The 13,214-nt window shown below is 45.7% G+C and overlaps 1 protein-coding gene across 2 annotated transcripts in view; it reads right to left on the reverse strand.

Moving 5' to 3' along the window:
• Positions 1 to 1,882: 1,882 nt before the first annotated feature.
• Positions 1,883 to 13,214, reverse strand: part of pcsk5b (proprotein convertase subtilisin/kexin type 5b) — a 57,210-nt gene continuing 45,878 nt past the window's right edge. For both annotated transcript variants that reach the window (XM_036979524.1, XM_036979525.1), the window contains exons 23-37: positions 10,550 to 10,750; positions 9,931 to 9,999; positions 7,301 to 7,343; positions 7,063 to 7,208; positions 6,749 to 6,952; positions 6,523 to 6,606; positions 6,061 to 6,256; positions 5,608 to 5,822; positions 5,145 to 5,387; positions 4,770 to 5,003; positions 4,416 to 4,593; positions 4,008 to 4,225; positions 3,506 to 3,612; positions 3,192 to 3,387; positions 1,883 to 2,917 (exon numbers count right to left, since the gene is read on the reverse strand). In XM_036979524.1, the coding sequence (XP_036835419.1) occupies positions 2,496 to 2,917; positions 3,192 to 3,387; positions 3,506 to 3,612; positions 4,008 to 4,225; positions 4,416 to 4,593; positions 4,770 to 5,003; positions 5,145 to 5,387; positions 5,608 to 5,822; positions 6,061 to 6,256; positions 6,523 to 6,606; positions 6,749 to 6,952; positions 7,063 to 7,208; positions 7,301 to 7,343; positions 9,931 to 9,999; positions 10,550 to 10,750 (2,756 nt within the window). In that variant the 3' untranslated portion in view covers positions 1,883 to 2,495. The remainder of the gene's footprint in view (positions 2,918 to 3,191; positions 3,388 to 3,505; positions 3,613 to 4,007; positions 4,226 to 4,415; positions 4,594 to 4,769; positions 5,004 to 5,144; positions 5,388 to 5,607; positions 5,823 to 6,060; positions 6,257 to 6,522; positions 6,607 to 6,748; positions 6,953 to 7,062; positions 7,209 to 7,300; positions 7,344 to 9,930; positions 10,000 to 10,549; positions 10,751 to 13,214) is intronic.

Below are 13,214 nucleotides of genomic sequence, written 5' to 3' on the forward strand. Positions count from 1 at the left end.
ACATATGTGGTCTCGGAGGGCCATGAGACAACACACTGTATGTTTGGGATAGCCTACTCTGTCAATAACAAGGGACAAGAAGTATCAAAGCTGTGTCTGAAAATGTTATTATCCATCAAAAACTTGTTTTCTAAGTCCTCATCTCCTCAATTCCTCTGAAAGCTCTTTGGAGGAGGTCTCAGGGAGAGGCTGGATTTTCTCATCCAATGCACTCTGGCCCGATTCCAACCAGAGTTAAGTGTGCATAAATGGAATGTTAATCCCTTTTATGCACTTTTCTCTCTGTGTATTCTGACCTTGAACTTCAGCCTGAGAAAATCATGCTGTTCACCTGCTTATTGTTGTGGGTGGAGATTGAATAAATGGAGGCGTGTTACAGCCACGCCGTATTCTGTCTGACTTTGACTTAATTCCACCAATTCCGTGAGGAAACCATGAATAAGGTCTAGTGAACCTACCGGTTCCAAGTGGAAAAAGCATCTACTTAATTTTTTTCGATATAAATAACAGCATTTTCCATGCACTGTAATTTACAAATTGATAGGTGCTATTGATAAGAGCTAGATAAATGAGTAATCCGTTTGGATAAAGGAATTGTAAATATAAATGACACGTGTTTAAGATATATTTTACCTTATAATCGCTGGAAACGTGAAACCAGTCATGGCAACCAATTTAAGCATATCAACTTTCCCATATTTCACACGCTAAAGTTTATATGCTGTGCCATTATGCAGAATAACAATTGTACTGCCTTTTAACTTGCAGGCGTGGGCACTCAAATGTCTTAATTATAGGTAACCCCAACTTTCTCTGTTTCCTATTTCTATCATGTTAAATACCCCAATCAGTATTGACTGTTAGTAGGCCAAATAACATATTCAACTGCCAATTTACTGTAAGTTCCCTTCAGTTGGTATATAGTCTACATTTTTATATTTTATTATTTTCCCCTAACCCTACCACCCCTTCCCTAATTGGAGTAAACGCATGGACAACAATGGAATAGCCTACATTATCATTATATTTAATTACATTGTTTCGTTTACCTTTCTTTTCTTCCTCTGTAAACGTTGTCACAGCAAGTATGTTGTTGTTGCTGAGGATCATTAGTAACAGTTGATCATATTTTTAAAAAGAGGTTATGGAGCGGAGCTCAGACCAAGGCGTAACAGTTTGAACTTGACACATGGCACAATACTTGGCTGTGTCATCACCCAGTTCCATAGTTAGTGCAGGTAACAGACAAGGGTATAGCCTACTAATGTACACTATTCTCCCTATTATAATTCTATGTACACTAATCTTCCAACATTACAATGGGTTGAAGAACTGAATGTGGCAATTTTCAGAATTCATCAATATATTTCATATGGAAAGACTCTCCAAACAATTTTTTTTATGATTCATACATACTTTCCTAACCCTAAAATTTGCCAAAATAATCTACAAAATCAGATATTTTTTTTTTATCTACCAGTTGGTGTTAAAATGTGTTTTTTATTGAACCCATTCTCTTACTGAACCCTTTCTTGATTGATTCTAGTCTGTGGACAAAATTCTAATTTAAGTTACACCATATTTAAAGGGATGGTTTAAGACAAATGTATTGAAAACCCTATTGAATAACTTCACAGGAAAATATGTTGGCCAGCAAGTGGGAGGGTTTTCAGTGGTTGAATGACATTTATACAACACGCAACCAAGCCTGTTATACCTACCCTTAAGGTAAGTCTGAATACCAACTACTGAGAATGAAGCAAGGTTTTAACAGCTAGTAAAGTTTTCAGCCACAGCCCATGTGTTATGGTGAAGTGACCCAACTGAAATGCCTCAGTACATTTTGTGTGTGTTAATCATTCATGACAATGACTCAGCAGAATTCCAGAAAACATTCTCACAGTAACTCCAACTTTATTCAAGTAAACATTGATTCACCTCAACAAAGAGAACATTATCTTTCTGATTATTATAAATTAACACTACTCTTTCACATGCATGGGATCCAAAAACTCAGGGAGATTAAGTATTTTTATGAGCTCCAATTCTATAATCAAAATAAGTTACATAAAAATATTTTCACCTCTATCTTACTGTCCCTTTAGCAGTGCATGAGTGAAACTGGATGAATCTCTCAGTGATGCAATCAGCCTCTGTCTCATTTGTCTCGCAATATTGATTACAAAGTGCTTGGACTTCAATAGTGAACTAAAATGACAAACTAACCCTTTGAAGTCCAAATAAAAACTCAAAAATGTCAAACCAACCTGGAAGTCTAAAATACAATGCACTATTTAAGAAATTCCCTCAAAGACCCTCATTTTAAGCCCCACTACTGTGCCAAATATTTAGATCTTCACTATCGAGGTCAGGAAACATTTTAGAGGTGTTTGTGTGTAAACATCTTGGGATACATCACTACTACAGAAGGTAATAAATATTGTATAAAAGTAGTGGGCACGCCTGAGGGTTTCTAGTTGTGTTTACATTCCTCTTTATCTGAAGGAATAGCTCTCGTCGTCATAATCCATCTCAATGTCCTCGTCTTCCTCCAGGAGTCCATACTTAAACTTCCGATACACTGTACCATCCGGACCCATATACACAATATCTTCATCATCGTCATCTTCTTCCTCCTCGTCATCCTCAACGATGCGGTCACTGTAGTCGCCAATGGAGGAAGCGGGGTCTAAGTCTGACCCAGCCCAGCCCCCATTGGCGCCCAGCTTCTTGTAGCCATTGGCCTTCGTCTGGGGTAAACCAGCACCCGCTTTGGAGCGCAAGTGGAGGAACAGGAAGACAGCGGCACCAAGGGCCGACACCAGGAGCACGATGGCCAGGATGAAGACCTTGAGATGTCCCTCTGGCAGCTCCTCGATGCCCAGGAACACAAAGTTCACCCCAAAGACGCACTCCACTGGGGATGACACAGTGGGAGGTAAAGGGTCAAGGTTAGGGGTCAGTGAATCGTCACCACATAAAGTATAGTGCTTTGATATTTATGTTGTAACTTGCAATATAATTTTTACTGCCAAGAGCACATTTGTATGCAATATACAACCACACAATACAGCATGGCTTAGACCTAGAGTCCAATTCAATCAAACCTGCATTGTGGTATTTAACCAGTAGCTCGCTTTCACATGGTCAAATAAACCATGGGAAAGTGCGAAGGGGGGGGCTTCGCTTACTTTGTGATGCCCGGCAGTCACAACACTCTCGGGGGAGGGGGCTGCCGTCGTGTCTGGTCTCGTTGCCGCAACAGGACAGACAGCGGCCGTCGTCAGCTAGGAGCTGGCTGGCTGGGCACACAGTGCAGTTCCACTGACCAGGACCCTTACAGTCCAGACAGGACGGGTCACACTTCTCACACTGTGGATCTAAGCCCTGGGAACACACATACATGCACAGATGATCAGACTGGGATGTTGAATATTCCCAGTTATTGGGATAATTCCTGATTTTTAGCACCAGAACTGGAGAAGGAGGCCGTAGAGGGAGTTACCCAAATAGCTGAAGCAGCGTAAAGTCCTACGAGACAAGGAGAGTCACATATCCCTCCAAAAAACCTGAAGCCCTCGAAGCACGACTTACAGAACAGGGCTCCCTCATCTGCAAACAGAGGGAGGAACTCAACATTGTCATACTTACTAAGAAGTCAGTAGTACAGCATTCAATATGGCACATCGTTTGTAATGCAACATTTAGTGAAAAACAGGAATTCTGTGCCACAAATTCAACATACTCACCACCTTTTGTGGACGATCAAATGACCTTCCTACTCAACAAAGTCAATGCTGCTCGGCTCACATTACCATCACTACATCCTAGTAACTTTACAAGTCTGAGCTTTTACTAGATTTCAGTGATATCCATGCAAACCAGTGCAGCAGTTGATATTGCTGTTCAGGTGATGCAAGTAAAGTGAGTTGATCTTTGCTACTTGTGTCTCTAGGTTGTGTCTCTTCCTTATTGCAGGTTGAGCGCGAGTTCCATTTGGCCTTTACCTTCGCAGGTCTTGCAGGTGGGGTGGCACTTGCGGCAGATTTTGGCTCTGGTGTCAGGGAAGTAGTTTGTGGGGCACGTCTGGAGGCATTGGCCCGACTGCTTCAGGTAGAGGTACCCATCACGGCAGTTCAGGCAGTCCGCACTGCCCCTACCCCTGCACTTGCTACACGACGGGTCACACCGGTCGCAAGTCCAGGTGATGGTATTACCGAAGTGACTTACAGAAAGGGAGAGACGTAAAGAACTTGTTCATCACAAACGGTGAAGATGCCTGTTTCTGCTCACCTGCCAACTCCTTTTCCCACAAAAAAAAGCAGAAACAGACTGGCACCCAGGGTTAAACTTGTCTGTAACTTATAAGTGATGATTGGCTCTTCAGATTTCACTGATGTGTGTGCGTCTCCTACCTGTCACCACAGGTCTCGACACAGCTGCGTCCCTGTTTGAACAGGCTGGGTTTACACGCTGCACACTGGACACTGTGGCGTCCCACACACGACACACAGCTGAAGTGACATCGCTCGCACACACGCTCGTCCCCATCCCCATAGAAACCCACCGGACACTCATTCACACAGGTGTTGTCTGACGAGCACAGAAAAAACAACACGGTTAGAGGAAGAACACACATAATATCATCTAACCACAGAACAACTGGGTCATGTTCATTACGAACAAAACCACAAGAAAACAGACAGAAACAGGGAGAGACTACTTGGACATTTTCATTAATTGTAAGTCAGTGCTGACGGGTGACTCACTGAGCAGGAAGGTCTGCGGGTTGCAGCTGAGACAGTGCTCCTTGGTGGGCCCTGAGCAGCGGTGGCAGAGGGGGTGGCAGGTCTGGCAGTCGCCCTCCTCATCTTTGTAGGAGCGCAGGGAACACTGGCTATAGAAGACACAGTGGCCACTGGAGTCCTTTCGCATGTTGGGCCCACAGCTGAGGCAGGACGAGGGCTCGGGACCTGAGCAGGTGTGACACGACCTGTCGCAGTCTGAGAGACAGACGTCACATCTGTTAGACACAGCCTATCCGTTAGACACAGCACTATCACTTCACAAAATAAATGCCTCCTATGGTAGGTCATGAGACGATCCAATTATGGTAAAATGAGTTGTGTGAATAATCCCAGTACCCTGGCACTCGAAGGTGGCTACGTTGTGGTAAGTGTCTGAGGGACACTGGGACAGGCACTCCCCGTTGTAGCGCACTGCCGCGGGGTGCCTGCACATATCACAGTCGTCTGAGTCAGGCCCATCACACGACGCGCAGTCGGTGTGACAACGCACACACTCCTTCTGCTCCTCGCTGGGGAAGAAGCCCTCTGGGCAGTCATCTACACACTGGTCCTTATGTAGGAAGTAGTACTCCTCACACTCTGGTGCAGAGACACAGGAAGAGAGAGAATGATAAACACAGATATAAAATTACTCCTATTGGTACACTTAATATGGCCGCCATATTGAATGTCATGATTTTTTATGGCTGAATAGAGGAGATTAGAAAGAAAGTGGATCTTTTCGTACTGTGGCTGACGTCCCCTCCACCCCCTTTTACCCTGACCCCCTCCACCTCTACTCCCCGTGCTGCAGCCTTACCCTTACACAGGCCGTCCTGGCTACACTCTATGCAGTCGGGTGGACAGCGTAGACACACTCGCTCATTGGGGTAGTGCCCTTCGGGACAGTGCCCTCTGCAAGAGTGCTCCAGGAGCAAGTACTGGGTCTCACAGCTCAGGCAGTGGGTGGCGTTCCCCAGGCAGGAGGCACACTCTGGGGCACAGGGCTGGCACTCGCCCCCCTTAGGGTAACCCCTGCACATAGGACAGGAGGGGAGAGGTGAAGGGGGTTTTACAGAACTGAACATGACTGCAAGTGGGGAGAAAACTATTCTGATGACATGATACAGCAACAAAAAAGACACCTACAGCATTCTAGTTGGAGCGTGTGTGTAAGAGTGTACTGTGTGTGTATATACATATGTGAAAGTCACAGATCAGTTTCAGGGGGAAGGGATGGAAAAATGGGGAAAGATTGATGAGTAGATCTGACCTCTGGCACTCGGGAACACACTGGTCGCCCTGCAGGTAGAGGTGTGTGTGTCCAGTCCGGCACCTCTGGCACCGATGGGCATCCTGGCACAGAACACAGCCTGGCAGACAGTCGTCACAGTGGCCCGACGTGGAATTGCCGAAAGTACCAGACGGGCACTTTGCCACACACGCCTGGCGGGCCATCAGAAAGCGCTCTACAGAGCCAGACAAGCATGCAGGTGTCACCGTACACCACGTTTGGATTATTCTTCAATAAAGTCTAGTATTTTCTAAATGGAAAGTGTCACGCTTCACCTTCACAATGGAAGCACACCATAAAACTACAGTAAAGATGACTTAAGAATGACTAAAACAGGTGAAAGCAGATCAATTACACAAGCAAACTCTGGCAACTACCCCAGGCCGAGGATAGAGGAGAACACAGCACTCAGATACTAAATACCATGCACTCAAATCTTACCTGTGTCACAGGTGTTACACTGTTCCCTCCCAGAGCCTGCGCATGTCTTACAGCTGGAGTGGCACTGCTCACATTCCCCCTGACCTGAGCAAATATTTATTCAAATAGTGAGACTATATTGCACTGGACAACCTTGGCAGGGACCAGATTTGGCCCACCAGTTGCACACCCCTGAACTTACATGAAATGTTAGTTAAGTAAGTATGAAGGTCAGATGAGGCCTTACTGTTGAGGAAATGTTTGTCAGGGCAGGAAGCGGAGTGGTTGTCCACACACTCTCCGTCCTTCAGAGTGAAGTCATCCTCACATGAGTCACAGTCGTCATAGTTGGGCCCGCCGCACGTCCGACACATACGATGACATGGTTCGCATTCCTGACTCTCCTCGTCGACAAAGAAACCCTCCTTACACTGCTCCACACACTCTCCGTCTGGAGACACACACATTCGTTTAATAATCAACGACATAAAGTCTGTGTTTTACCAACTGACTCAGTGGCACAACCCAGAGTTGAAATATCAACTGAATGAAAGGTCCTACCTGAAACATAGAAGCCCTCCTCACACCAGTAGCACTGGGACTGATCACAGTTGGCACAGTGGCTGTCTTCACACTTGGCACATGTCATGGTATCAATAACACTGTAGGTCCTGTCTGGGCAGCTCGTGTGGCAATCAGGCCCGAACCTCCACAAAGACAGAGAGGTGAGCCACAGCACAATATCTCTACAGGCTGCAGTGGAACTGTAAGAAATATGATTCAACAAGAATTAACTTACTGGTAGTACTCCTTTGCACAGGTGACACATTGCTTGGGGTTTTCTGTATGGAGGAAAGGATTGGTGTCAATCATTCATCCAAAAGTCAGTTTCACTGTGCATCTCATTCCTCACCCTGGCAGTTACTGGGTGCATCTCAATAATGTGGTGGATTCCACTATCAGTCTTCTCTTCATAATCTGCACTGAGCCGAAAACATTAGGCCAGGTAAAGGCAATATGGTGGATAAGAAACTTCCTGTGAATTTGCTCTCACCTGTCCACTTTTTCACATCAGTGAATGTGAAGGCAAGAAGACGAAGAGAGGAAGCCACTCCACACGATTAAGACATAACCAACAGCTATCATTTGAAAGGTTCCCTTTTCATGCCAGCAGATGGCAGCCTAGCATCAGACCAGGCAGTCGCCACTCCTACACCTATCTGCCCACTGTGGGGATGAATGGGATCCACTTGAATCTATCAATGCAGCCTAATCCAATCCAAACTATTCTTTCCACATTTCATATGCGGAGTTCACCAAGTTCAAACTAATCACAACCAGCTCAGCCCACAGATATCACAATAAAAGCAGAGACCCCTTTATGAGTTCATCTGTCTCAGGACTGTTGCAATTTAAAGGAGTGTGACTAGATGGGGACATGTAAGAACAGAGCGTACAGTCATATTTACTGACCCTAACCAGGACTGTTAATGATAACCACTAACCAAAACCATCCAACCTAATTCCCCTCCCAACCATCAGAGTTGTCCAGGAAACGCCTATCCCTGTCATCCCCTCAGCTCTCAGCAGCCAAAACATCCCAGGGGGAAAGAGAGGAGCAACAAAAGCTCATTCTTCAGCTGTGCCCCATGGGGCATTCCTGGGAGACTCTTCCCCCAGCGCAGCACCACGCAGCTACACGGCTAGGCTAGCCCAGCCCAGGCCTCCCAGCACCCACAAGCCTCTACCTGCGAGAACAATTACTAAGAGAAAGAGCGGAGGGGAGAGACAGAGAGAGAAAGACAGGAGAGCAAAGAGCCGGAAATCAGGCCTTCAGGCCCTGTCTATTTCACATCAGGGGAAAAAACACCTCATATAAATATTCATGGAGCATGCCAAGATGAAAACTTCCACAGCTTTTCAAAACATTACACACGCATACACACACACACGCATCCACACACATATACGCATCCACACACACACGTGATATGGCACATTCAGTAAAAGTCACACAAACAAGCTACATGATCAAAGTCTCTGTGGGGTTGGTTAGTCGAACAAGGGAGATGAAGTTTACAAGAGACCCAAAAGACTTCATTATGTGACTCCCGTTTCAGGTGCTATCGCCCCTTACAGAGCGGGCTGGGAATAGACTACAGAAATAGACTACAGTACTGTGCGCTCTGCTCTACGAGGTGTATGGAGTGTTTTTTAAGTCATGAAGACAACTGTGGCCTGAGGGAAGGAGTTAGTGACAGACATCGGGGAGAGAAATTGTGTGGAGATTTAAGTACAGAGAGAGAGAGAGAGGTGATCTTTCACTCCCCCTCCTACTCTCAGCATCCGTACAGTTTGGAGGGGGGGGGGGGGGGGGGGGGGGGGGGGGGGGGGCTGCTGCTGCTATCTCTTATCATGCTCTGTCAGGCTGTAAGGGATCATATCATGCTCTGTCAGGCTGTAAGGGATCTTATCATGCTCAGTCAGGCTGTAAGGGGTCTTATCATGCTCTGTCAGGCTGTAAGGGGTCTTATCATGCTCTGTCAGGCTGTAATGGATCTTATCATGCTCTTGTCAGGCTGTAAGGGGTCTTATCATGCTCTGTCAGGCTGTAAGGGGTCTTATCATGCTCTGTCAGGCTGTAAGGGGTCTTATCATGCTCTGTCAGGCTGTAAGGGGTCTTATCATGCTCTGTCAGGCTGTAAGGGGTCTTATCATGCTCTGTCAGGCTGTAAGGGGTCTTATCATGCTCTGTCAGGCTGTAAGGGATCTTATCATGCTCTTGTCAGGCTGTAAGGGGTCTTATCATGCTCTGTCAGGCTGTACGGGGTCTTATCATGCTCTGTCAGGCTGTAAGGGGTCTTATCATGCTTGGTCAGGCTGTAAGGGGTCTTATCATGCTTGGTCAGGCTGTAAGGGGTCTTATCATGCTTGGTCAGGCTGTAAGGGGTCTTGAAGGGGTCTACATGCACTTGGTTTTTAGCGCCACACTGATTGCTCACTTAATCTCCGACATTTCAGCCGATGGCATCGCGTTCCCGGAACAATAATCTCAAAGTCTGCTGCTTGTCTTTTAATTCTGAGGATTATAATTACCAGAAGTGGGGAGGCGGGCAGGGGGATGGTGAGGAAAGACATTCCGCCCACGATTAATAACATCTTGCGTGGGCCTGTTAAGATTTGACTGAAGAAAACAGAATAATGCTGATGATGCATACCTGGTGTTCAGTTAGGGTACAGGAAATGAACATGAGCAGGTTCCGATATGAAGGTTTTGGCAGTCTGAAAGGATCTAAGATGATCAGTATTAATGTAAAACTTCTAAGTATTAGTCTAAGGACTTGGGGGGGATCTGAGGCAGTCTAGTGGAGTCTGTAGTGGGGTTCGAAAGTAGATTGTCTTGGACTTTCGTGACAAGTGTATACTTACTCTGCAGACATTTCTTACAGCCCTCCTCACAGGGCAGACAATCCTCATACTCTGGGTCCTCCACCTCACCTGTAGGATAGGTACATCATACATACATCACACACATTAAAGACTAATGGATCTATCAACACTGGCACCACAGCAGCCATTCAATACATTGCTTTAAACTTTGCTAGTGTGGATATTGGAGTCATACACACTCATTGGACTATCAGACGCATAGTTACATTCATACCAATGCTATCTATTACCGTCGCTGGATGGGAGACAGAGGTGAGATTGGGGTGTGGCGGCTTTACAGCAGCACTGAGAGGGGAAGGTGTTAAATGCAAAGTGTTCTGAGGCGTGAGCTGTGGCAGGCTGCAGGGCCGTGCAGGGGATCAGTCTGGACATGTCTGACACATACGATAAAACTTTATTTTCATCCTCCCCTCTCTCTCGTTTTAGCAGTTTTCAATCATGTCTCCCTCTCAAACATTCTCTGTCTCAGACTCAATCTTTTAAATATATTTTTTTTAACGGTAGTGTGGTAGAGCACAGAGGACAAAAGGAGATGAAAAGTGGGGGTCGGGGGGGGAGAGAAGAGAACAAGTTGAGTGTACTTGGTGGGGTGTCTCACCTTCGCCACACTCCAGCGGGACACACAGTCCGTCTCGGAGGTAGTGGGAGGGGCTGCAGTGGAGGCAGCGGTCGAAGTCGGTGCACACAGTGCAGTTGACGGAGCACACCTCACACCGCTTCCGCCAGGAATGGAAGAAACCCTCTGGACACACGTCACGACACTCCCCTCTATAGTGGTACCTGTCTGTCTGGAACTTGTCTTGGCCAGGCAGAGAGACAGACACAGTCAGTTTCATTGGCAAAAACACCAGTACAAACACACAGACAGTGAGTCAGTGGATCAAACAGACAAAGACCTACTAAGATCGTAATGTTGCTGCATTGAACTTTGTCATTTCCTTTATCTTCAAACGATTCAGACAGGAAATACACAGCTTCATAGCAGTACATCCTAAAACAGCTCCCTGGGCGCCTAGTGTGGCAGCCCCCTGCAACCCCCTGCAACTCTCTAAAACCTGTATACTGTATGTATGTGTCTTTTGTAACGCCGGCGCGTTTTGGACTTCTAATCCCCTTTAAACATTGTGAGCTACAGACTCCTGGGTTTCACCATTGAATTTGTCTATATATTCTGCATCCATAGAAACCAACCATTAGTCTGTGTATCATGGACGGGGGCTGAACTAGAGCGGTGTTTGTGAAACAAGGGCGAATCCTGAAGGAGCCTGGGCCCGGTCTTTTAACAAAAATATCTCTAGAGTCCTAATGGTTCGAGTAACAAACTATTAAAAGCAATCTATTAAAGCTGAGACTCTCACGAAGACGCTCATGTGACATGTTTTGCTCTATGACACTCACAATCTACACAACAGTCATTATAATGTAAGGGGTTCTTCGACATAGAAGATCATAGTACATCCCTGGACATAGTGTATGTAACACTGTAATAAACTCACATAGGCCTCCCGAGTGGAAGAGCAGTTTAAGGCACTGCATCGCAGTGCTAGAGGCGTCACTACAGACCCGGGTTCGATCCCGGGCTGTATCACAACCAGCCTTGATCGGGAGTCCCATGGGGCGGCACACAATTGGCCCAGCGTCGTCGGGTTAGGGGAGGGTTTGGTCGGGGGACTTCACTTAGCTCCTCACACTCTAGCGACTCCTTGTGGCGGGCAGGGCGCCTGCAGTGTGTTTCCTCCGGCACATTGGTGCGGCTGGCTTCCGTGTTAAGTGGGCGGTTGTTAAGAAGCACGGTTTAGCGGGTCATGTTTCGTAGGACACATGACTCGAGCCTGTTGGGGAGTTGCAGCGATGAGACAAGTTCAAAATTGGGGAGGAAAAGAGGGTAAAAATATATATACAGTACCAGTCAAAAGTTTGGAAACACCTACTTATTCAAGGGTTGAGTAGGTGTGTCCAAACTTTTGACTGGTACTGTATATATATAACACTTAAAATAAAAAACTCTCATAGTTGCTTTTACAAACTCCACACAGTTGTCACTGACTAGTTAGATATATATTTCCCAGTGAGAAAACTATTTCTGTACTTACAGCATTCATATCAATTCATTTTTGCTGGGGTCTCGGGACATGTAGGGTTAAAAGCGGCAGTCAAATTTTGGTTGGACCTTGTGTGCAATTGACCAATACAGTGATCTTAATATATTCCAATCAGCAGTAGGTCGAAAAGTAAGGATCTTTCTCAATTACTTCAGCATTTCTCTTTCTAAGATTTATCCCACTTCCTTTATGCATTCTTCCCCCCTATTCCCCTCCTTTCTCCCCTTCCTTTCTTTACATCTCTACACCAGTCTCACAACACCTTTACTTGTTTCTTGGAGAGCAATCATATCAAACTCTAGCCTATATTAGTCAATTATGTGATATCTCATTTAAAAAATTCATTACTCCATCAGGAGTGAGATCATGTCAGTATTCTGAGGCAGTGGTTCCCAAACTGTGGGGCGCGCGAGGGGTCAACATGGGGGCACAGGGGTCCGGCTTTAGACTTACTCTTGAAAGTTGTAATAGTAGAATTCATAAGGTGCAATTTTGAAATTGGGTAGTGCATCATCAGTTCCTCTTGTCATGTTAGTCATTGCATACATTGGAAAGCTATTTATAACTTGAAATGTCCAGATCAACTAGCCCATGCCAGCTAACATTTTGTATAGCCCATTTCTTAGTTTTTTTAGCCCATAGATATTGCTGTAATTTTTTTGTCACTCAAATATCACATGAATACACATTAGACGTGGCAAAATTTATAGAAGTGCAAGAAAATCTCCTTTAAAACCGGAACATTTTCTTTGCACCCAATGACAACGTGTTGAATTGCAGAAAATAAGCTCTAATCTGCTAAATTCTCTCCACCAACAAGAGGGGTGTAAACAGTTTGTGTCATGAACAGTGCTTGTGCCTGTGGAAACAGTTGTGGCGCGTGCGCAGTGGGGGCACAGGATGTTCCCCAATGCTGGAAGCCCCCCCCCCCCCCCAAGAGTGAAAAAGTTTGGGAACCCCTGTTCTGAGGTACTATGAATATAAGAGAACATCTTTGGAAAGCACGTGAAATAGACACTGGGCCATGGAGTTATTGTTTTGTCTCCTCAAATTCCAGACAGACTGGTTTTAAACGGAAGCACATTTCTAACTAATTGAATGTGTCTGTGTGCACGTATTGATAGGGTGCCAGCTGCATAGAAATCTGGTGTTCATCTGCTC

The sequence above is a fragment of the Oncorhynchus mykiss genome, chromosome 6 (assembly GCF_013265735.2).
Source record: "Oncorhynchus mykiss isolate Arlee chromosome 6, USDA_OmykA_1.1, whole genome shotgun sequence".
Lineage (NCBI taxonomy): Eukaryota > Metazoa > Chordata > Actinopteri > Salmoniformes > Salmonidae > Oncorhynchus > Oncorhynchus mykiss.